Source organism: Salminus brasiliensis, chromosome 16 (assembly GCF_030463535.1).
Source record: "Salminus brasiliensis chromosome 16, fSalBra1.hap2, whole genome shotgun sequence".
NCBI lineage: Eukaryota > Metazoa > Chordata > Actinopteri > Characiformes > Bryconidae > Salminus > Salminus brasiliensis.
Genome location: NC_132893.1, coordinates 7340466 through 7363808, shown reverse-complemented (window position 1 = coordinate 7363808; position 23343 = coordinate 7340466). Strand labels below are relative to the sequence as shown.

Genomic DNA, 23343 nt, shown 5'->3' with positions numbered 1-23343 from the left:
TCTACATAGTCAACACTGAAGAGACTGTCAACTCTTCACAAACATCAGTGTTTAAAGAAGGCTACAGGACATAAACACTACATGAACAAAAGAACATCTGCTCATCCAATGTTCCTTCAGAAATTAAGGGTTCAGAAAAAAAAAACATGATCCTGAAAGTTGATCCTGCTTTTGTTGGAGTAACTGTCTCAACTGCCTGGGAAGGCTTTCTACTAGATTTTGGAGAATTGCTGAAAGGATTTGATTGCACAAAGCCTGATCTAGATGTTACAGAACATTTGTGGATAGATCTTAAACAAGCTGTGCAGCAAGACAAGTCAATTGATATAGAACACAGCGGCACAGGCCGTCTTCAACGCTTCCACGTTCAGCCATGTTCAACTCCTCTGCTGAGTTCTCTCTTCGCTGGATTCCAGTATCTGCTTCCCACAGATTCAAAACCCTGACAAAAATGACCCCGCCCCTCCGTATTTGATGCCGATGGTCAAAAGCCGATCTGTACCAAGAGCCCTTCCAGCTTTAAGTTCGGCTCGGCTTGACCCCGCCATACTTTAAGATCCACAGAAGACAAGCGTCCAGGCTTTTTTCTGTCCTGGCACCAAAGTGGTGGAACAGATTTCCCCAGGGTGTCCGAACAGCAGAGTCGCTTCAAACCCAGACTGAAGACCCACCTCGTTTAAGAGTACTTGGGCAAAGCGTAGTGTCAAGCATTGTGGTCTCCATACTGACCTTTGTATTTAGTAGCACCTAAGCTTCTAAAGAGGTATCTTTTGGATCCTAGTCTATACACACTAGCTAAGGGTATTTACTAATGCTTAATGAAAAAAATAATAATAAATAAATAAATAAAATAGAATAAATGTCTCATTTGGCAAAGGGTGCCCAAACATAGGCTTACAACGGTACCCTTTATTTCGGAACCATAAGGACACTGCATGCGTTTTAGATCATGCCCCATTATTAGGCTTAGACTCCGCTAGCAGATACAAGGGAGATGGAAATATATGAAATCAAGACATTTATTAAGAAACCCAAAATATCACATCAAAACATAATTTACTAATTAAATAACTATTTAAAAACAAAAGCAAAAAAAATATTCAAAGGCCTAAAATTCCCCTGATGAGGCATTTCCTCTATTTGTTCAAGTCCTGTTCACATAGATCATACTTAATCCTTGCCGGTACAGCTCTGCCGTTCACATTTCCAATAAATAGCAGCAAGAACATGTGGTGTCTTCTTCCCTTCTGGTTATGAATCTGGAATACAGGAAAACACATGGGGTTACATGAAGCGAGGACATGAGCGCACATGCAGGCAGACTGATGTTATGACTGGATGTGTCACCTTTCTTCCTCCAGGGTCCCCACGGCTTTTGGGAAGGCACGGTGGTTTGTTCCTGGCTGGCTGAGAACTGCTGCAGATGTGAAAAGACATGAGACAAGTTTATACAGAGGCGTCTGACTAGTTAGCAAGTCTTCTCAAGGGCTCAGAGTAACTGCCTTGATGAAAAACAAAGACAAATTTTGACAGCATCCACCCACATGTCTGAACAGGTAAGGAAAAAGCGCAATTCTTAATGATCTTGAACTGAACCCCATAGGTCTGAACCGGAGGGCAAAAAGAGACTTCATATATTACAGCAGTGTGTGTGTGTGTGTTGTCTTTACTGAGATTAACACTAATACTAATATTAGAGTTAGAGAAATATCAGACTAAGAAATGGCTAATATGCTAATAGTAGAATTCCACTTAGTCTAAAAACTACATTTCAGAATTTCGATTTGTACTTTTAGAATTTCAGATTCAGACTACTGGTAAACAGGCATGCTACTTTTGCTCAAAAATGTAAACACTGCTAAAATGGAAAGCTAGCAGTAACCATTTTGAAATGTACAAATAAGATCAAGCTATAATTTATGGGTCAGTTATGGGCCACATCAGCGCACATCAGGTGGCGAATAAGCCTACATGACATGGACAATATCAGTATCACAATATTACAATGCATATAAAAAAAAAAAAAAAGGTTAACCCTTCTAGGATGGCGTATGAATATATGGAATTATGGTGTAGTATTTTGTGTTGAATAGGTCATCACAGTGCTGATTAGCATCTATTGATCGCAGTATGGCTTTGGAAAAATAAAGTATGACATTAAATGTGCTGAAACATTTGCCGTTTTTTTTAATTGAAGTTAAATTCAGCAGATGAACAGTAACTGTTTCATTAAATGTGAAGGGCTGTGTTTTCTGTAGAGTAGCGTATAGAGTAGAGTATTTATTCTATATAACTTAGAAAAACAAGAAAAATATATGATATATCTCAATATAAAACCTTGCATCTACAAAATATTCTTAATGCCTTGTATGTTGACACAAGGTAAACATCAGCTGGTGATTTTATATGTAAAATTATGAAGAAAAAAACCCAAAACAAACAAACAAAAAAACCCCTGATTTTTACAAGCTTCAAATGTTAATGTTTATCTAGAATGGCTAAAAAAAAAGTAGGCAAATTTCAGTTCACTTGCGGCATCACCTGTATACACCATTAAATACACTGTTGCTACCTACTGGATATAATTTGAACTGTAGTAGCAAACATATAAAAAACTATATTATAGTAGAGACAGTTTTATATATTTTGTTTATATTGAGCTTATATAAAGGCTGTTTTGGGACAAAAAAGTACTTAAGGAGTTTTTGGATATATAAAATTATATGCATGTCCTGAAGAGGTATGAGGTGTACATACTTTTAAGCACATGCATGCTTAGATATTGTTCATATGCCTTTTTTATTTATTGGGCATAAGAAAATATATGAAATATTAATCTTATTAACTCATAATTACCTTATTAACTACCTTATTAGCATACCGCTAATTACAATGTCATAATGAATAAGGTGGACTTTCACCTGTTGGATTTGCTGGATCTCCCTCATGGCCAGTCGGATGGAGGGGTACAGACGAGGGAGGGGTCTGCCCTTGTGCTCCGTCTCTTCCTCTTGGTTGTACACCAGCTCTGCAGACTCCTGACGTCTGCGTCTGTCTGACACACGCTTCAGCACGGGTGGCTTGTGGGCCTCCAGCCCTGGGTTCTGCCCCGGAGGCAGAAAGAGCCTCTGCAGCTGCAGGTGCATGTGGTCTGGCTCCTCGTAGATGGCTTCCACGGATTCTGCGTTGATGCTGTTCTGCTTGGCAGGAGCCATCATGGCCTTCAGCTCTTCGTAGTCTGGCTCGTGGTCGCATTGCTGTTTTACAGAGCAGTTGTCAGATCATAAGGCTTGAAGGCCTCGATATACTTCCAGTAAAACAAAGGTTGTGAGATTGCAACGAATTCAAAGCCACCTTCACAAACATACAAAGCATTTGATTGGCCGGTGGTAAAGACGTGGTACGTCACAGCATGCAGTCCTCTTCCAATAATTATAGACCATGAAATGTCATAGTGCCACCTGCAGTACTGAAGCACTCCTGTCACACACATCAGCCGAAAGGAAACCGCAGAGAGTAAGCAGGCTTGTGAAGCCTAAACTTGTGAAGGTGGTCTTGAATTTGTGCAACATTGAAAGCATCCAGAGGCCTTTATGCAGCCCATAGCAGACAGGTTATAAAGACCTGGTCCTGGAGTATTCTGTGTTTATTCTAACCCTGCAACCTTTTTTGAGACATAATTCTTTCTACTAACTCTGGAACATACAACAGCAAACCTCTCCTCATGTCTTTCTGAAACATACCACAGCAGTGGTCCCCAACCCTGCTCTTGGAGATCTACCTTCTTGCAGACTTTAGCTCCAGCCATAATATAATTACTTCATTAGAATGAAGCGTGTTAGATTTGGGTTGGAGGTGAAACTTGCAGGAAACTTTCTCCCCTGAAACACACTACAGCAGTGGTCACTAAACCCTCCTTTACAATTCTTTTAAATAGATGAAGGAGGTATTTTAGATGTGGGTTGGAGGTGGACTCTCCACTGTGGATCTCCAGGGCTAGAGACCACCGCATTACAGCAACTTCTTCAAGGACTTTATATTACTCCGTTGTCCACTTTAGTTGTAAGGCCACTGCTGCTACAGTCCAGGCCACAGTCCAAAAGCATAATCACGCCATAAAGCCTGGGAAGGAACTTTATGGAATGGGCAAAAGGATGGGCAGAACATTAAAAATGTCTTTTAGATAGACCACAGAGAACTCACCTGTCCGCATGCCATGGTGAGTATTTCCATGAGCGGTTTGATGCCTACTTGGGTGTGGTACTGAACCAGATCAGGCAGGGAGGAGTGTGCCCGGTCCTCGCCCAAAATCACATACTTCCCATTGCTCTGCATCTCGATCATGTAGTGACGGCAGCGGTTGGCTCCCCTGTGTTTTAGGATCACAGTCAGTTGAGGAAATATAGAAGCGCTTGGTTGAAATGCCACTATAGAAGTAAGAATGTCAGAATGTGCCAAAACGCACCAGCAAAACCAGTCCATATAATGAACTGACAATCAACCAGTGACCTTGTAGATTAAAGTTATATAAACTGGTTGTTGTTTAGACACTCTCTATAACTGGTCTTAAAGATGTAGGTTAAGAATAGTACATGCTAGACTAACATTGCTTCTAAACGCTACACTTAGACTGACCCCAATCTCAGCTCACAGACAAACCGGGTTTTAACACTGAATGCTGGAGCAGCTATAGTTTAAATAAGGTCTACTAGGGTACAGTTTTAGTCTTTTAAATAAGGTACACAGCTTTTAAATAAGGTACAAATAAATTATGGGATTTTGGCTGCATTTACAAAGTTTGATGATTGTCCAAATCCAGTGTTTTTTGTTTAGTTGTTTTTTTTATAATTTACTAATTTTACCCAAATTTGGAAGACCAATTATCCATATACTCCTTAATGTGAACTCCCCCTCCATTACCAGCAATGCCTCCAACACTAGGAGGGTAAAGACTAACACATGTCTCCTCTGACATGTCAAGCCAGCCAAACTGCCGCTGATGCAGCATCGCAACAATCAATCCACACCTGATAGAACAATTGTGCTCTCTCTGACTCCGGCCACTGATGGCAAGCAGCGTGACCTGGCATTCGAACCACCTCTGATCATAGTGGCCGCGCCTTAGTCCACCAGACCACTGTGGAGCTCGGCACAATCAGTGTTTGTTAGCACTGTTAGCACTGGTGCTTAATTGCACAAATGTTTTATATGCTGGAAAAGCAGATGTCTAGTCTGACATAGTTTCCTTAAAAGATATTTAAGCTCAATGACCTAGAAATTCGGTTTTCAATTATGAGATGTGAGATGTGGATTTTTAAAGAACACAAGGAAAGCCTACAGGTAGAGCTGGGCAATATTATCGTATTGTGATAGATAGAAGAGTATCGAAGAAACGTTTCATTACAAATGTTAGTTTAAGTGGATGAAGTGCAGAACATGTATTCATTAAGGTAGAGTATTTAAATAGTAGTTTTTAAGAATCAGTGGTTACTGATGCATATGTCTGCGATCATGTAGATGACAGTTAATATCATGTATTGTGAAAATCATAATATAAATATCGTAATAATATTTTTTACCATATCGTTTTTTCCCCACATCATTTTTTTTGACAGTATGTGACTTTTTCTTATTACATTTATTTAAATTTTAGAGCAATACAGTTCATTAAGCTGTCTTTTCAATAGTGCCAAACACTTCAAAAGTTATCCACCTTAACCAAGCAGAATGCAAAAAGTTCCTTCAGCTGAGCCAAACATAAAACAAGGATGCTACTGTTACTCTCAGATGTTAAACATAATTTTCTGTTTGACAGCAATAAAAGGCTTACCTGTATGAAAGTGTATATCCTTCTCGGCTTTGTCCAACTCGAATTAAAAAACAGCCAAGAGGCTTGTCAATGAGGAGATCTTCAGCTTGCCTGAAAGAATAAAGCTCAAATTTCAAATCATCTATTGTTACTAGATGTTTATAGGATATAAGGTAATAACCATGGCTCATAAGGTTCCAGTGCCTAAGAGGACAAACCTCCGTGTGATCATGCCGTGAAACCAGCAGGGAAAAGTTCCATTTCGGGCCACTTTGCGAGCCTGAGTCTCTTTGAACCAGCGGATGGTGTTGCTCCTCCTCTTCTGTTTCTCTTTGGCCCGTTCTTCATCTCCCAGCTGACCCAGGAGGTTCATCAGGTCACTGTTCTCATGCAGGTCGTTATCAAATGGAGTGGCCTGTCCGACATTTAAAAAGAGTCAAGGTTCATGATTTTTCACTTTGCAATAGGAAAGGCTGATACACACAAGCTTAAGAATCAATGGATTTAGCTCCAAAAAGGGGTTACCAGTCACAAAGTTCAAAACCTCCTATGGTTTTGACAGACAATTTGATTTCAGTAGGTTTGGGCAATGATATAACTGAAAGTGTCAATAATATTGTTTAGTAATTATTATTTTTATATGGACTTAATTACACAAATGTTTTATATGTTGGAAAGTCTCATAGTTTCTTTCATATTTCAGATATTTAAGCTCAACAACTTTAACTGGTGGCCATTCATTTAATTGTCAAATTAGATTTTTAAGTACTACTGTTTAAATGTATTTCATTACTGGTCATGTGACTGTTTTGGATTTATAATAACAGATTTTTGTGTTAATATAATTATTCAAAGCAATATTGTAATTATTATCATGCCAATTTACATATTAAAAAGTAGACACCATATTGTAAAATGTCTCATGTAGCAAGGAATATACTGCAATTCACAGTTTTTGTGGTCTGCCGCCTCAAGATTTGGAATATTTTATGATAATTTAATTTCTGATGCAGTCTGAGGCTTTGAGCCTACAGCTCTGCTGCTCCTTTTTTGATATGTCAAAAAAACTCTATATTTTAAACCTTTTTTTATTATTCTCAGTACTGCAGGGATACTGACGTGGTGTGTTGTGTTAGTGTGTGTTGCGCTGCTACAAATGGATCAAACACAGCAGTGCTTCTGGAGTGAGAATAGTCCAACTAGGTAGGAGTGTGTCATAAAGTGGACACCACGCCACTACCAACACCTGCTCTGTGTTGGTCCTGTGGGGTCCTGACCACTGAGAGCAGGCTAACCGAGTATGCAGAGAAACAGAGTATGCAGAGTGCTCCGTTATGGTGCATGGAGTTGATAAAATAAGCATCGTTCATTCCAAACCATAGCAGACAAGCAGACGTTGACTCGTACCTCAAACTGCTTGCTGCGTGGCCGGGGTACAGGCGCTAGGTGGGACGACTGGGCGATTCCAGTGAGTATGGACCGAGGTCTAGGCTCAGGTTTTTTCTTCCTAGGCAGAGGAACTGGGGGAGAAACTGGTCCTGAAAGAACATAAAGGAGAAGAACACTTCAGTTTCCCCACTTTTAGTACTGGGCAAAGAAACATTAACATCTGCCAGAAATGGAAAGACAAGAATCGCAGTAAACTTCTGTGGCCTCACTCTTGTTCTCTTGCTCAATAAGAAGACGCCTCTTCCTCTCCTCCTCCTCTTCCAGAAGCTTCTGCTGCCTCCTCATCTCTTCCTCCCTCTCCTCTCTCTCTCGCTGGGCCTGACGCTGCCTCCTCACCTCAGCCAGGAGGACCAGGAACTTCTTCCTGCAGCTCGAAGCACGGTAATCTGCGAAACAGACCACAACAAGAAATGGTCAGATGTTTGGCCACAAGGACCAGAGGTATGTTTGATAGAGTAAAGGTACGGCATTCAACCCCAAGAACGCTGCCCCAGCTGTTAAGCATGGTGGTGGTAGCAGCAACATGCTGTAGGGTTGTTTTGCTGCCAGTTGAATTGGTACACTGCAAATGGACAGACTATGAAGAAGGAGAACTACCTTAACATTCTTCAGCATAACTATAAACCATGAGCATGATGACTGGCTGTTCCAACAGGACAGCGACCTCATATACACATTAAAGGTGGTTGTGGAATGGATAAAGCAAGCGGACATTAAGCCTTTGGAATGGCCTTCCCAAAGTCCTGATCTCAACCCTATTAAAAATATGTAGACTGTGCTTAAAAGTCTACAGTTTCTGCCAAGAAGAGTGTTTAAATATCCAACCAGAATCCTGTCTGACGCTTCTCCATGTACATCTAATATTTAACCAGTGTATGCATAATCCTGGCACAATACTGTGTCTCCATTGTATGATGAAAGGTGTCAAATGAAATGCGTAACTACCTTTCTAATACACCACCATGCTCCTCAGGACTGAAGATTTGAATCATAGCCAGTTCTTACATGCTTTCTGGGACTCTCCAGTGTTGCGCAACTAGAGGCTGAGGGTCAGTGTGCTTTCTCGCACGCTACCTGCATCTGCAGAAGCTACTGGCACAATATGCAAAAAGGTCAGAGTACTAACTAGTGCTGTTGATTAAAACTATATGGACACCTGCTCATCCAATATTTCTTCCAAAATCTTACAAAAACAAAATTAAAAGAAGACAGTTTCTGACAGTCTTTCACTGATTTTCAGTCCAGAGCTCTTAAAAGGTGCAATCCTAATAGGAGGAAACGTCAATGCTCACGAAGAACGGGTTTCGTTTCATGTTTCAGTAATAGTTATTACCGGACCATGAAATTTAAATACTATATCTACGCGGAGTCTAATCTCTTTATCTAATCTACATAATTCACATAAATAAAATCTTCTATGGCATCGCTTAAAGAACCACCTTCTGTGCATCATTCAGAACAGAGTGTATGCAGGAGAATCCCTCAATATGGACAGGGAGCGAAGGTCAAGACCACACTACACAATCAGCTGTGCCACCAGGGTCAGTTATGAGCAACATTCATTTTTAATAGTCAGTGGGGACGGGGCCAAAGGAGATGTGAGGCAGGGGAAGAGTGAGCTCAGTGGGGCAGAACATGCTGAAGCGGCACTATTTGGCGGCAAGTTAAAACATGAACAAAAAAAAAAAAACAGAACAAAGGTTTCCCACCTCTAAGTGCTGAGTGACAACCAATAATCCTTCTGGTCTTTCTCATTGTGTGATGGGACATTATTGCTCTTGAAGAACATCCAACAGAGTGAATAAATGAAGAAAGGTCTGATTACGAGTCCAAAGACATATATAAGGATAAGCTTTTGTTTCAGGTTTGTTCATGTCCTTTCATGACAGCACCCCCACCCCTCCCAGCTTCAGCTTCACCTCTTTAATAAGCCCTGGGCAAAACTACAAGATGATTCACAGCAGCACTGCAACAACTTTTAGCTGACAAGGGCGCTCAGGTGAGCTTTTATGAGAAACGGCTATAGATACCACTTTTAGTGCACTTTATTGAACGGCTAAAACAAACACCAACTTTAATTGCCACTCACTCTTCTGAATGACGACAGCTGCCTTCCCCAGCCTCTCCAGCAGACGAGCCAACTCCTCCTGGTGCCAATACTTGAAAAACAACCGGGATGATCTGAAAAAGAGATAAGCAAAACACCCATCTCTCAACAAGCTCCAAACGTCCTCCGAAAAAGAAAGCATAAATTTTACTCTCAGAATTTATTTCTGGGAAGACGTGCACGCACACACACACACACACATACACACATACACACATACACACACACACACACACACACATATATATATATATATATATATACACACACACACACACACACACACACACACATACATGCATTATATATATATATATATATATAAATAATATAATGTATGCAGGCATGCATGTATATATATATATATATATATATATATATATGCTGAAATTCTCTTTTCTTTTAGAATTTTCTGCCTATATTTCTGCCAAGAATAACTGAATTTACTTAAAAGTTCAATATAATTTTTTAATATTCATACAATACATTTACTAGTTTTAAATGATGATAACTGATTTGCAGCAAAAAAAAGATTGTCTGTAAAAGTAACACCATCCGGATCTAAATTCCGTCCTGAAGTACCACATAGCTCACACTTCAAGCTCACATTTTTCTCCAAATAGTAATGTGATTACCATATAATTACCAGTAATTAACCAAATATTACCTGGTCTTGCCACTAATTTAAGTAATATAACTGTTACTGAAGTACACTCTACACAGATGACATGCACACTATAAAAATTCAGTGGTTTGGAACCCAAACTGGCAAGTTGGCACTCTTCTTCTGGACAGGTTCGTCCATTTAACTCCTTCACAAAGCACAGCTCATATACGGGACTTGCCAAAAAAACAAACAAACAAACAAAAAAACACTCAGTCTGGCAGCCTTTCCAAGTGGTTTGCAAAGTATTTTAAGTGATGTAGTGAATTAGGTGATAATAGTTTTTATAGCTCATAATTAAGTGAGTACTTTTTTGAAGTAGTCCATAGGCCTAGAAATGATTTACAACAGAGTGATTATACTAAGAGTAAGGTCCTTATTTGGACATTCTAAACTAGCTGCTAACCGCATCTACAAGGGGTTCTCAAAAATGAAATAAATAAAAGGAGCCCATGGCTGCTGATTGTTGGGTCAAGGTTTAAGGAGTCAGAGGATTTATAAAGCGTTGAGATTTGCATTACCTAGCCTTTCATAGTTATGATATGAACAATCTATAGCCCTATTAAGCTAACAGTTTTTTAAGAACTCGAGGTGTCCAAACCTTTGCATGGTACAACTATACAAAAATAATACTTCTTGCTTAAGATGCTCAAAAGAATGTTTCATTATTACCTTTTTATGCCTTTTGGAGAGCATTTTTTTCCCAGCTACTCATTACTTGCTATTCAGAGTGACACAAATTTTGTCCAGGTGTGATCAAACTTTTGCACGGTACCACATAGTGATTTTGACTGATGTGGGTTCTAAAAACCTGTAATCCATTTTATTCATCATGGTTTACAACACCACCACCACCAACAGAAATACAGGTACAGGATGCCTTGAGGTGTGTGTTTGTGCGTGTATGTGCGTGTGTGCAGATGTAGAACCCAAGCCTACCCGCATTTCCAGCCACGCAGCTCTGTGGTGTTGAGGATGGATATGCAACTGACAGTGAAACAGAGACAAAAAAAGGCTTAGAATGGTCGCACTGAAAACAAGCTCAGTACACACACAAAAGCCTGCACCTGCATTATCCCCAACAACAGTGGGCTGGATTCTACAGTCCTTTATGCTTGGTCCCTACCTTTCTTTGTCCAAAGGCAGATCCGGTTTTAGCAGCAGGATGTTGTACCTGATGGATGAAAAAGGTTTGGTTGAAGCCCTGAAGTTACTTTTTTTAAATGAAACATGAAGACTAGATGTCAAAAGTTTTAGAACACCCCAAACGTAATCAGTATTTATTGGCACTGAAAGCAGTGTGTGGGAACAGACCGTGTTACTGCACGCTCTACCGCAGTATTTACACAGCACTGCACATCTGGATTGCTATTAATGTCTACAAAGACAGTATTAAAGCCCCTGGAAACACATTTTGATACACTGGATTTTTTTTATTATTCTAAACTTGAGTGTTGAGTGAAGCGTTCAGCTAAGTTTCAATAGAAAGCACAAAGCAGAAATATGATAAAACCCTCCTCAAAAATCACCCAAACCCACCCCTGGCAAAAAAATCCCCAAGGTCTAGGCGTGGTCTTCATATTCTATCATGAACCTACGTGAAGGACAGCCCTTTATCACTGGTGAACAAAATACCTGTTCACGTTACCATGGCGACGCACACAGCCTTGAGACTGAGATGTTGCGCTCTTTTGTTTTTCACTTTGAACTGTAGCCGTGATTCACAGATCTTTAGGGTTCACTGAGGTTCTGAGATCTGGAACCGAGATTACCAGCCCATCTACACATGCAAGCTTGAGCCGTCACGTGGGGAGCAGCTGCCCAGCGTGCCCGGTCATCCCTCCCATCCAGCGCCTGTGGTCTCTCAATTTCACTGTGGAATTTAGCGGCTGGGTGACCCACGATGGGAAGCGGAGAGGTGTCAGGCACTGGAGCTGAGGGACGACGGGGAACGCAGGGCTGCTGCTCCCTCAGTTGAGCCACGGTTTAGCTTTAGCGTGCCAGGAAGCTCAGACACCTGGAGCCGCGTTAGCCTTGTGAATGGTTACAATTATGCTGATGTCACCCTAACCTCTTTTAGGATCACCCATTCTACTTTAAGAGGAGAGCAATACTGGAGAAATACAGAAGACATTAATTAGACTTTGGGAAGATATTCATAAGACATACTTGACATTTTACGCACATTTTCACTGGGGGCCCTGAGGAGCCCTGACTGAGTGTCAGTAAGAAAGTTGTTGCTAAGATGATGAAATCAGATGAGTAGGCTTGCCTGGGCCATGTGGAACTGTGCACCGATGGACTACTAAAACTTTTGACTAGTTGTGTAGGTCCCACTTACCTCTGTGTGAACTCTTTGAAGGATGGCCGCCAGGAGAAACCTTCTCTTCGAATGCGGATGGTCTCCAGCAGGCCATTGTACCTGAGCTGAGAAAGAGAAGGGGGGAAAAAAAAGGCTCAACCAAAGCCTGAGGTGCTGTGGCAAGACGGGGGATTACATCACCTGGTTCTGAAGTTATGCCAAGCTGCACTTTTAAAGATGTACACAAGGTGGCGCTGCAGCTAAAGGCATTGGCCTTGAATTCAGCCCATATGTCAGCATGTCATGTGACTGTAGAGCGGTGCGTATAAAAGGAGTAAAGGTTGTTTTGTGTAGCAGGAGGACAAAGGCCTGTGAGGACTAAAGCGTAATAATAAGAACACTATGTGGCCAAAAGTTTGTGGACAGCTGATCATCCAATAGTTCTTCCCAAATCAAGAATATTAGACTGACGTTTGCTACAGTAACTGCCTCTACCTTTTTGAGAAGGCTTTCCACTAGATTTAGGAACATTGCTCTAAGGATTTGGCTTCATCACTTCAGAGACGATAGCTCCACTGCTCCAAAGCCCAATGTTGGGGCGGGGGGGTCTTATAGCCTTTTTTAGCAGATGCTTAGCACTGGTGATCATGTGTGTCTGTTCAATTGCTCAAAGCTTTTCCATGGAGATTAAACAAGCTTTGTCTGTGTGTGTGTGTGTGTGTGTGTGTGTGTGTGTGCATGCACACATGCATTTGAACAGAAGAGGTCTTCACAAATATTTGTATTGTATCTCTAAAAGGGAAACTATATAGGAGAAGCTAAAAAACAGAAGAAGTCAGGGAAAGGAAAATGTAGTCCTACACACTTTTGGAGCATTTCTACTGGTCCATTTATCATGAAATGTCCAAATAATGGGCGGCTGGTTTAATAAATAATTAAATCAAAAGTTTGGGGACACCCACCTTTCACAAATGATTCTTAATAAAAAATATTCCTTATGTTTCCTGTGTTGCTCTGCGATAACCTGCAAGGGCTAGCATAAGAATAAAGCTGAATCCCGCACATTTTCCCCGCTTGTTGTGAAGTCGGCACCCATCAGCACTTAAACCAGCTTTGGGCTATTGAACAAACAAAAACTGCCAATCCATTATTTAAGGTACCCCTACTCTTTATATCAAGGAAGACACTTCTTTTGATACACATGAAGCCGCTCTGTTAATTACGTAATTCAAAAAAGCAGTGCAGAAAATTCCACAAAACTCTCCCAAACTTTTGACAAGTGAATTTAACACACTTTATTTCATGTGTCAGAATTACAACACGACCGTACTGAGTACTACACAACACAAATACACATGACTGAGCACTGGGACTTGCTAACCCCTCTGGGCAGGACCCGAATTAGCTCTAACCTACAAACCAGCAATAGCTCACGTCTGCACGTCTGACACGACTACAGCATCAGCCTTTCAACTGAACAACTTCTCCAAAGCCTTCAAACCTTAAAGCTGTGGTTTCAGACACGGCGCGTCACCCTGTTGAACGAAAACTGGATAGTAGTTTGCTGAACAGTAGCAATAGTAGCAGCCATCCTAAAGCCTACATTTACCATGGGTGCATATATACTGCAATATTATATATATATATATACACGATACTTTTATTGTCATTGCACAATGTACAACGAAATTGAGCAGCAATCCTTAAGGTGCTTAAACATACAATAAATAACTAAAAAAAAAACAAAAAAAAAAACACAAATTTACACAGTGGATGATGAAAATATATACAATATAATTACAGATATTGCACAACTCTGAGTAGTAAGAGATTTTTCAAAATAAATATGGGAAAGTGAAAGTTTTTTTCAGGTCCATGGTAGTGCTCTGTGAATGTGTGTGTGTTTTGCTGTGTTCGATCGATCGATCGATCGATCGATCGATAAAAAGACAGACAGACAGACAGAAAAAAATGTGCATCCCTAAACAGGGTGTCCTGCAGTGTCAGAAACCACATAAGCAAGTGAGAGATTACTTAAGTGAGATTGGAGGCAGGCATGTAATAATTTAGCCATGCAGTTTTCAAGATGCTGATCTCATGACTGTACGCTCCTATTACTACTCTGTTATTACCTACATTAGCTTCTGAGCTGCAGCGGAAAACAAACGAAGCAGCCTTCAGACAGTAAGCATGTCCGGTAAGCATGGCCGGTCGACTACACTGGGGTAAGGGGTGCGATTTGGGCACCCCTGGTAAAAAAAAAAAAAAAAACTCTGTTACTGTGAATAGCTAAGCAAGTAAAACATGACCAAAAGACATGAAGTTAAAAATGAAACATTGTTTTTTATATTTCACAATTTCAAATAAAGAAAAAAAAAAAAGAAAAAAGGATCTGAAGCAACACTTTGGGCACATTGCAACTTACACAGCAACACCCTCTTTTGGCAAGTATCACAGCTTGTTAACAAACTTTTATGTAGCAGCTAAAAGTGCTTTTTAGTTCTTGTTTGGGGATTTTCACACAGCAAGAGGCTTCTGGTTCTGTGAGAATCTTGGGCTGTCACTGCCTGTATAAGGTCTAACCTAAGATTAGACCAACATTTTTGATGCTGTTTAGGTCAGAAGACTAAGGGTCATGGCAAAATGTTCAGCTCCTCTTGAGCTTGTCCATTGTGGATGTGTTTGGAGCTGTGTTTAGGATCTTTATCCTGCTGCTGAAGCCATTCTCTCTCTTTTTTTTAACAGATGGTGTGATATTTGCTTCCAGAATGTGTTGGTATTCAATTGAATCCATTCCAGTTGAATATTCTCAGTGCCACTGGCTGCAACACAAGCCCACAGCAGGATCAACCCACCCCATGATTAACAGTTGGAGAGGTTGCCCTCCAACTGTTTTTTTTTTTTTTTTTTTAGCTCAAAGCTCCAAAAAGGTCTATTTTAACTTCTTCATTCCACAGGACGTGCTCCAAAACGCATCAGCTTCATTTAGAAAACTTGTTGAATTCAACATGGTCATCTGACATGGTGAGGACACAGGAAAGGTTCTCATCTATGAAGGTTCTATTGGTGCAGGTGTTGCTGTACAATACAACAGTGCACCACCAAAATGCAAAAACTTTGGCTATTAGAGCGTTTTCTTGTTAGTCTACAGGAACAGTGGAGGTTCAGGTTAAGATCTGGACTACCACTTAACTCACTTAAGTGTTCAAAATAACAGAAATTTTGACCTGGGGCGCCCAAACATTGGCATGCCACTGGCATACACACAACCCCGCTATTCAGTGGTCTCACTACGCACAGTCAACACTGCTCTTCTTCTGAAGAGCAGAAAAGAGTGAGAGCATGTTTGGACGGCAAACGGGACCGGGAACAGGGCTGGAAAGAGACTAAGTCTTCTCTAAGGTCCTGCCAAGGAGGGCATAGTTACAAACTAAGCCGGGGCTTTGACTGAGCAAAGGGAAAACAGCACCTACCTGATCCATGACCAGCTTACTGTCCAGCTGGTCGGGCAGCTTGCTGCTGTTGGGTTTGATGCATCTAACGAAGTGCGGACTGGCCGCGAACATCTTCTCCATCAGGACGGTCAGAGAATGCTGCACGGGACGGTCATCACAGCGGTCAGCATTGAGAGCCGTGCATTGTTGAGTAAAGGTAAAAGACTAGGTTTCTTACATATTACCTTAAACTGCGCACCCACGGACTGCTTCCTGGTGGAGTTGAAGTTGTCGTCCACAGCTTTTAACTGAAATGGAGTTTATTTAAGTTCAGCAGCTTGCAAAAACAAGATGAGGTTAATGTGGTTAAATCTAGTCTTGTCTGCTTTTCTGCTGTACTGGGAAAGGGTTAAAGAGCAGAAGTTTAGGTCTTTCACAACATAAATAACCAAGGCCAAATGCTAGGAGGACATACTTTTGCTTTCCGTGGCATCAGTGTCCCTGTTCTGGAAATTGTGGCTGGAGGAGAAGTGAAAAAACAGCACATAAGATTTGACATGGATTAATAAGAGTGTACTAGGACACATGTTTGGTGGCATACAGTACTGAGCACTTTCAGCCATTAAAACACTATATAACACTGGAATAACACACACACACACACACACACACACACACACACACACACACACACACACACACACACACACACACACACACACACACACACACACACACACACACACACACACACACACGTCAGTGGGTGAACACGATTGTAAGTTATTGATATGTTGGTTAGAAGATCACATTTAGATTTGGTTGCGCTCCAGCACTGTAATTTCACTAATGAAAACTATCCTAAAAATTAATTACATATAATTATAATTTCATATATAAGCTAATTTTTAATGACAAAAACGTAATAACTACACAAAAAGTAACATCTAATATGAGAACCATGATGAACTGTATTACACTTTCTTTTTTTTTTAATCCGTTTAAAAATCTAGTGATCAGCACATATTAACTTTTTAAAACCAGCTGTACCGCACTGTATCCTTATGACTGGAGATTTGCGTTTCGCCCCCTACTTGCTCACAAACAACATCTCTAAAATGACATTTTCTAAATCGTGGTGGTCTTTTATTAGAGTTCCCGATCTTTTACCAATTAGGTCTACTCAAAATAACCAGAAAAAAAACCCCCAAAACAAACAAACATAAAAACACATAAGACATAGGAGTACCCGCCATCCACGAATTTACAAAGCGGTAAGCTAATGCTGTGTTCAGATTTTTGAAGGTAGGTTGTGTACGGAGCGTCTGTCAACAGTGTTTACTTTGACTTTAGTTTAGTTTGACACGTTTCAGGTTTAGTTGTTAGTGCTGTTTAATGTTGATAGGAGGTCGGCCTACGTGTAGTCCAACATCATAGCTTTGCTGTTCAGTCAGAGAGCAATTCCTACAGTCTTCATAGCATTTCAGATACTGCTGAATTATTAAGAAATATGGAAACTAAGGGACAACATGGACCTATATATGAGTTTTAGTCCTCCATCACTCGAACGCATATTGTGTGTACATGCTGCACTGTATCTGTCAGCACTGTAAAGGATAAAATGGCCACATTCCTTCCATAATTTCAGATGTTAACAAGGCAGTAAATGTAGCACACTTTTGAAGCTGTTTAGGAAAGTTCGCAATAGGCCCTCTAAAATAGTAAAACCTGAAAAAATGCACGGCTAAAATTAGACTAAATAATGTAGAATTTGAACTGAATAAAATGACTAAAACTAATAATGACTGAATTATTAAAATGTGGCTGAAACTAATTTACTTTGTAGTCAAAGGACTAAGACTAAACAAAATCACCTACCAAAGGTTTAGGCACTATGGTATGGTATATACGCTCAATTAGCTCACAGTAGTTTAACCTATCTGGCAATGTTAGAAGTTAAAAGCCTAGTCTGCATCCTTAATCAGAACAGAGCTCATTTACATAAAAATCCTATACAGATAAATAATCTGTCACAAATATAGTCGCACACTAAGGTGTATTACTCAGTAACTACAGGGACTTCTGTAACTGGTGGGCCTATTATTTGGTAATAGAAGTTTGTACTAACACGTCTGGCCCACCGGTGAGCGGTGGGCAGTTTAGGGGTTGAAGGCACAGTAACCAAAAACAAAAGTCTGTTTAATTCTTAGAGATAAATAGAGGATGGAAAATGTTTGGGCAAACAGGACTTAAACATTAAAATAATAGAAAAATATTTAACGAAGGACTGATTACATAAATGAAGTGTTGGAGAATAATTAAGCTTTATAAACAGTATATTTAATCATAAATCATTAAAACAGACAGCGTATTATCTCAGACTTTAGTGCAGTTTTCTGCACTAAAGCGTATTTGTCTTGCATACAACGGTGAGCTAATGGAAAACAAAGGGTGCGATTAACCCTGGCCTAAAGGCCAAATCTAACACTATCTAACTAGCTGTATGCATGCAAGGAGGAAAAAAAAACAAAACAGTTCCCCTAACCAAACAGCCACTCAAGTTTCCACTGAGTGTGCGCTGAGCTAACCACGTGTTCACCAGCAGTAAAAGCCCTCACCATTGTGTCTCAGAGAAATTACTGAACCGCATCTGGCCTACCGGAAAAGAGGACGCTGAGCAGGGGAGTAACACTGTTGATGAATAGAGTGCGGATGTTGGCAGGGATGTTGTCCCTGTTCTTCTCTAGGAAGCCACCGGCATTATATTGCACCTGAATAGACCAGAGGAAGCAATTCAAACAGGGCTGCAAATTTGAATACACTTTCCTGCCACTTTACTAGAAACCTCTTGCTTGTAGCTGCACATTGCTGGGGTAGACTGAAACCTATTTCACACGTGACGTTTCGCACAGCATCACTTCACACCAGATGCTCCAGGCAAGAGGAAAGGCACTTCTGTTTTTCTTGAGATGAAGATACAATCAACATGTTTGTTTTTTTTTTTGCATTGCTAAAATAAGCCTAATGTAGGCCTAATTTGGGCACAGCTTTGTTGTTGTGTGTTGAGATGTTCGTTAGTCTAAATTGTACACGTAGTTAAAATACTGCAAATAAGCCTGCAGATACTGCATTTTGTACAGTTTCTGTATATGCACTCTTAATTAGAAATGTCAATTTTGGAATGCAGTTATGTCTCAGGCAGATATGCAAATGATTACAGGTGTGGTCTGATTAGACATGGAGTCTTGCCACAAGAGGGCGCAAAAGTGCCTCCCCCGCTGCCCTATAAAAAGGCGCTCAGAGGTTACTTTGGGTAGTGTACCTCTTGGTGAGCGATCGTTAACTACTAGACATGCTCGAAGACATCTACCCAAGCTCACCGTCGCCTTCGCTTGCAGTGGCGTCGTGAGCGAGAAACCTGGACTACGGCTACAGACTGGAACTGCAGCGTCTTTAATGACGAATCCATGTTCTGTTCATGGTTTCCGGCGACGGTCAGGTTCAAGTATGCAGGCCTTTTGGTGATGAGTGCTTAAATCTTGCCTTTGCTGTGGAGCGGCACACTGCCTCACCGCTGGTGTTATAATTTGGGGAGCCATTGCATATAATGGGGTCCCTCACATCACACTAACACTATGTCATTATGACACTATGATGTGTTGCCTCTCATGGCAGGACTTCAAACTGGCATTTTTCAGTACGCTAAAGAATGATGATGCTTGCCCTCACACAGCCTGCGCCAGCCTCCGCCAGATTGCAATGCCTCTTTGACCTGCCCGGACGCCAGATTTATTGCCAATCAAGCATTTAAGGGACCAGCTGGGACATCAGCTTCGGCAATCTATGATGTATGCAGGCTCTACAGGCCCAGCTGCAAATGCAATCTGTGGGCAAATGTTCGGCAGGACGTCAATACAACTGTAAGCCATAGCTCATCTTGGCCCAACAGGGTCCTAGAGCCTTCTTTCACATACACAGTTTTCCCCAATAAATGAATCCTGTCTCTCTAACACTAATTCCTCTAATTACTTACATAAATCATCATCGGTTTCATTTGATTACAACAATTCTCAGCAATGCAGGGACACTGCCATGCTGGTAGCATGTTTGTGTGTATGCTGCGCTGGTACGATTGGATCAGACACGGTCACTGCAGTGCTGATAATGACCCCAGCTCTTATATATAACATGTCAGCCATCCTCTGACCACAGAGGTACTCTTGGCTAGATATGTTTGGTCACTGAGGTCAACAATGACGCTGTCAAAAACCCAGCAATACCGCACCGAAGTGTCTGGGGTAGAGGGCAGCTGATGAACTGCCCCATTATGTAAAATGTGCCTGTAGTTCGTAATCATGCACTAGAAAACCTTTTTTGGCAAACTGCAAAACCAGACATACCTTCCCAGCGTAGTGCAAAATGGTGAATAGAGGGCTGTGGCTCCGGACCACCTCAAAGTGGGGGTTGGCTTTGAATTTGCTGTTCAGCTTGTCCACAAAGTTTCCGTCTGTGGCCTGGGGGTTGAAAAACATCATCTGACGGGAAACCTCAATTGAACAGCTGAAGCTTACTTGCAAGGCGTGAATTGTTTCTTACATGCTTACTAATAAAATAGGCATCAGGGTAGCTAGCAATCACATTACTTGCTCAACAAGGCTTTAGCTTTGTGCTGGAAATAGCTTTTCTTAAGGTGTAACTGGTACTTCCCATGTATTTAAACTGGGTGGTGCTACAATAGCTGAATTCCGTTGTGCCCTCAGTAATGCTATCCTCCAACAGGGTGTCAGCGGTGCAGTTTCTACTGAGTACAAGCCAAAAGGCCGGTGCTAGCTTTAAGCTAAGACTGATCCTAAAGGGACAGTTCCACTGATGTGTTCTAATGGTTAAGATGTCAACAAAGTCATTCAGAGCAATTTGGTGTGCAGTGTCTAGACAATGTACCCGGTCAGATTTGTTTACAGTGGTGGTGAAACTCGTGCAATTTTATGTGGCTTGGCCTTATTCAGATGTAACCCTGAGTCCTCAAAAGGCATAAAGTGTAAACAGGGTCATGAAGTCAACAGAGCAGTGAGGTTCTCTGAGACTAGAGTTTAGACCCCCAGCCAGAACTAGGGCATAATCGCATAGGGAAAAAAAAAAATCATATTGCGATTATATTGCAACATATTGGGACTGGGATTTGCCTAGTGTTAAATATTTAACAGCACACTGGTGAATCCTTGATGTGACAAAAACTGGGCTGCATTACTTTGTCCAAAATGATGTACAATCTTCAAAACACTGAATAAAAAAAGGACCTTGTGATTCAGCATTTGGTGCAGCTCTAACCAGAATGTGACCAAACAAACATGATGGTGCTCTAAAATCACATGGTTCGTTTCCACATGAATGCTGTGAAACTCTCTCGCCCGTCTGCTCACCTGAGGGAAGGCGCTCTGCTCATCCAGCAGGGACAGTATCCCAATAGGCTTCGTTAGGAACAGGTCCTGGAGGAAGAACATTAGACATTAGGCCATGAATCCTCTTTTGCTTGCTTGCTAGTTTGCAGACCAGATGTCATTACACAATAACAATCATTTATTTAGGTCTTATTTAGGCCTATTTTAGTAAGAATAAGCCATCTCCATATACAATTACAGGTCAACATACTGACTTTAGTTGTTTAGGTGTACTAGACTTGAAAACGGTCTTGATCTTGGCAGCGACTGGTAAAACTTCAGGAGGAAATGGTGGTTTTGGTACTTCTAGACGAGCAGCACATCATCTCCAGACTAGGGTCTGCGAACCAGGCCTCATGACTGCGAAAAGGGGAACGCAAACTCTGCGAGGAAGCTAAAGCCGGGGGAGTGAGTGGGTATCTGTGCTAGGCTAAATCCCTAGCAAGACAGCTTTAACATTTCTCCTCTCCATCGTCTGCTCCCTTGAAAACCAGCTGGACTACCTTAGTCTAGAGCTAACCACGCATTAGAAGGGAAACTGAAACTCTGTGAACGAAGAACCTAAAGCCAAGAAAATGAGCAGCTACAGTACTAGGCTAAATACAAACACATGCTGATAGGCTTTTACAGTCTCTTATCTCCAACATCCAATTGCTCAAACACAAACCTGGAAACCAGACTACCTCAGACCAGAGAACATTTTTTTAAAGGAAATTCAGCACACTTCATTCTGATAGAAAATAACAGGGTGGTAAATAGCTTATAAAACCACAGCTGAGCATTTTACACCCCAACCAAAGTCACAGACTTGCTATTTATACCTCAAAAACGTATTTTTAAAGAAGGTGCACTAAAGGTGGTGAAGTTTGAATGCACAAATTGATTATATTAGATTATAATATGAAAAAAAAGTGCAATGTTGTTTTTCATTGTTTATAAAGCAATATATGAGCACTAGTGGATAGGGCTGGCAATATGACAATGTTTTATTGTATCGTGCTAAATTTGGTTATCGTGATAAACGATATGAGCTTTATTATTATTTTTTAAGCGCATCGAGGATATCGTCAGTCCCTAAAGAACACTGATCCACTGCACATTTCATTACAAACCTTGCAATTAGTCTTGTTAAATTGGATTAAATGCAGCATATTCGGAGTTTGGGAGAGTATTTGAAAAATTGTTTTTAAGAATCTGTCGCTACAGGTGCATTTTCTCAGCGATCACATGTATTATGTGACCAATATTGTGTATTGTAAAAATGTCTTAGAATATTACAAAACTTTTTATAGCATATCGCTAAAAATATTTAGGGGGGGGGGTCTAATTCAGCCCTGTCACAAATGATGTCATTCTGTCAGCTTTATGCTTCTTCCTGTGAAGTCGTGGCATGTATAAGTAGCTTGAGCACAATGGTCTACTTTCACATGTAAATCTTAAATGGCTTCAATTAGTAACAGCTCCTGTTAAAAGATAGCAAGTTCTGTATCAGTACTGGCTCATACTCAAGTTTTTAATATCGGGATGGAAATCAGCACTGAATTAAAATGTCAGGTCAGAGATCTACACCTGTAGAAGTGGACTGCTCACAGAGAACATGAACCTGGTGGAAGTGCAGAGTAAGCACTTTACTTTACGCACTTGACCAGAGCAGGATCGGTCATGAGGGATGAGTCTTGGGTCTTTTTATGTTATGTTATGTTATTTATTTATTTGTTTTCTGTCTTTTACTAATTACTGATTGTGTAAAGCTGCTTTGTGAAAACAACAGTTGTAAAAAAATGCTATCCAATAAATTTGACTTGACTTCAACCCAAAGTACAATGTGCTGCTTTGGAGAGAAGCAGCTGCACAGAGGCATAATTACAGAGCAGGGTTAATGCTCACAAGGCAGAAAATAGGCAGACGGAACGTCTTACATGTGAACTTAGGTTTCAGACCCAAACCTCTGTGTTTCATGCTCTTCTCAGTTGCTATGGAGTGCCTCTGAGAGAAAGATCGGAAACAAACATTTAGAAGCCAATCTACGAGGCATGGCACCGAGACACAAAGCGTCTAGTCTGCAGCTGAGCATGCAGCTTCCACATGCAGAGTCAGCACTTCCTGTTTCTGGGATTTACCAAGGACCTCTTGTCTGCCA

At 40.9% G+C, this 23343-nt stretch overlaps 1 protein-coding gene across 2 annotated transcripts in view; it reads right to left on the bottom strand.

Moving 5' to 3' along the window:
* Window positions 1-1005: 1005 nt before the first annotated feature.
* The window catches only part of LOC140537160 (myosin-IIIb), a 46690-nt gene continuing 24352 nt past the window's right edge, over window positions 1006-23343 (bottom strand). Inside the window, exons 13-30 of one of the 2 annotated variants that reach the window (XM_072659404.1) lie at window positions 21186-21251; window positions 20166-20279; window positions 18425-18536; window positions 16241-16284; window positions 16011-16073; window positions 15805-15924; window positions 12371-12456; window positions 11156-11203; window positions 10969-11016; window positions 9348-9439; window positions 7468-7644; window positions 7217-7347; window positions 6028-6224; window positions 5831-5920; window positions 4204-4369; window positions 2922-3257; window positions 1348-1417; window positions 1006-1259 (exon numbers count right to left, since the gene is read on the bottom strand). In XM_072659404.1, the coding sequence (XP_072515505.1) occupies window positions 1252-1259; window positions 1348-1417; window positions 2922-3257; window positions 4204-4369; window positions 5831-5920; window positions 6028-6224; window positions 7217-7347; window positions 7468-7644; window positions 9348-9439; window positions 10969-11016; window positions 11156-11203; window positions 12371-12456; window positions 15805-15924; window positions 16011-16073; window positions 16241-16284; window positions 18425-18536; window positions 20166-20279; window positions 21186-21251 (1968 nt within the window). In that variant the 3' untranslated portion in view covers window positions 1006-1251. The remainder of the gene's footprint in view (window positions 1260-1347; window positions 1418-2921; window positions 3258-4203; window positions 4370-5830; window positions 5921-6027; window positions 6225-7216; window positions 7348-7467; window positions 7645-9347; window positions 9440-10968; window positions 11017-11155; window positions 11204-12370; window positions 12457-15804; window positions 15925-16010; window positions 16074-16240; window positions 16285-18424; window positions 18537-20165; window positions 20280-21185; window positions 21252-23343) is intronic. The other variant, XM_072659406.1, reaches the window with a different exon arrangement.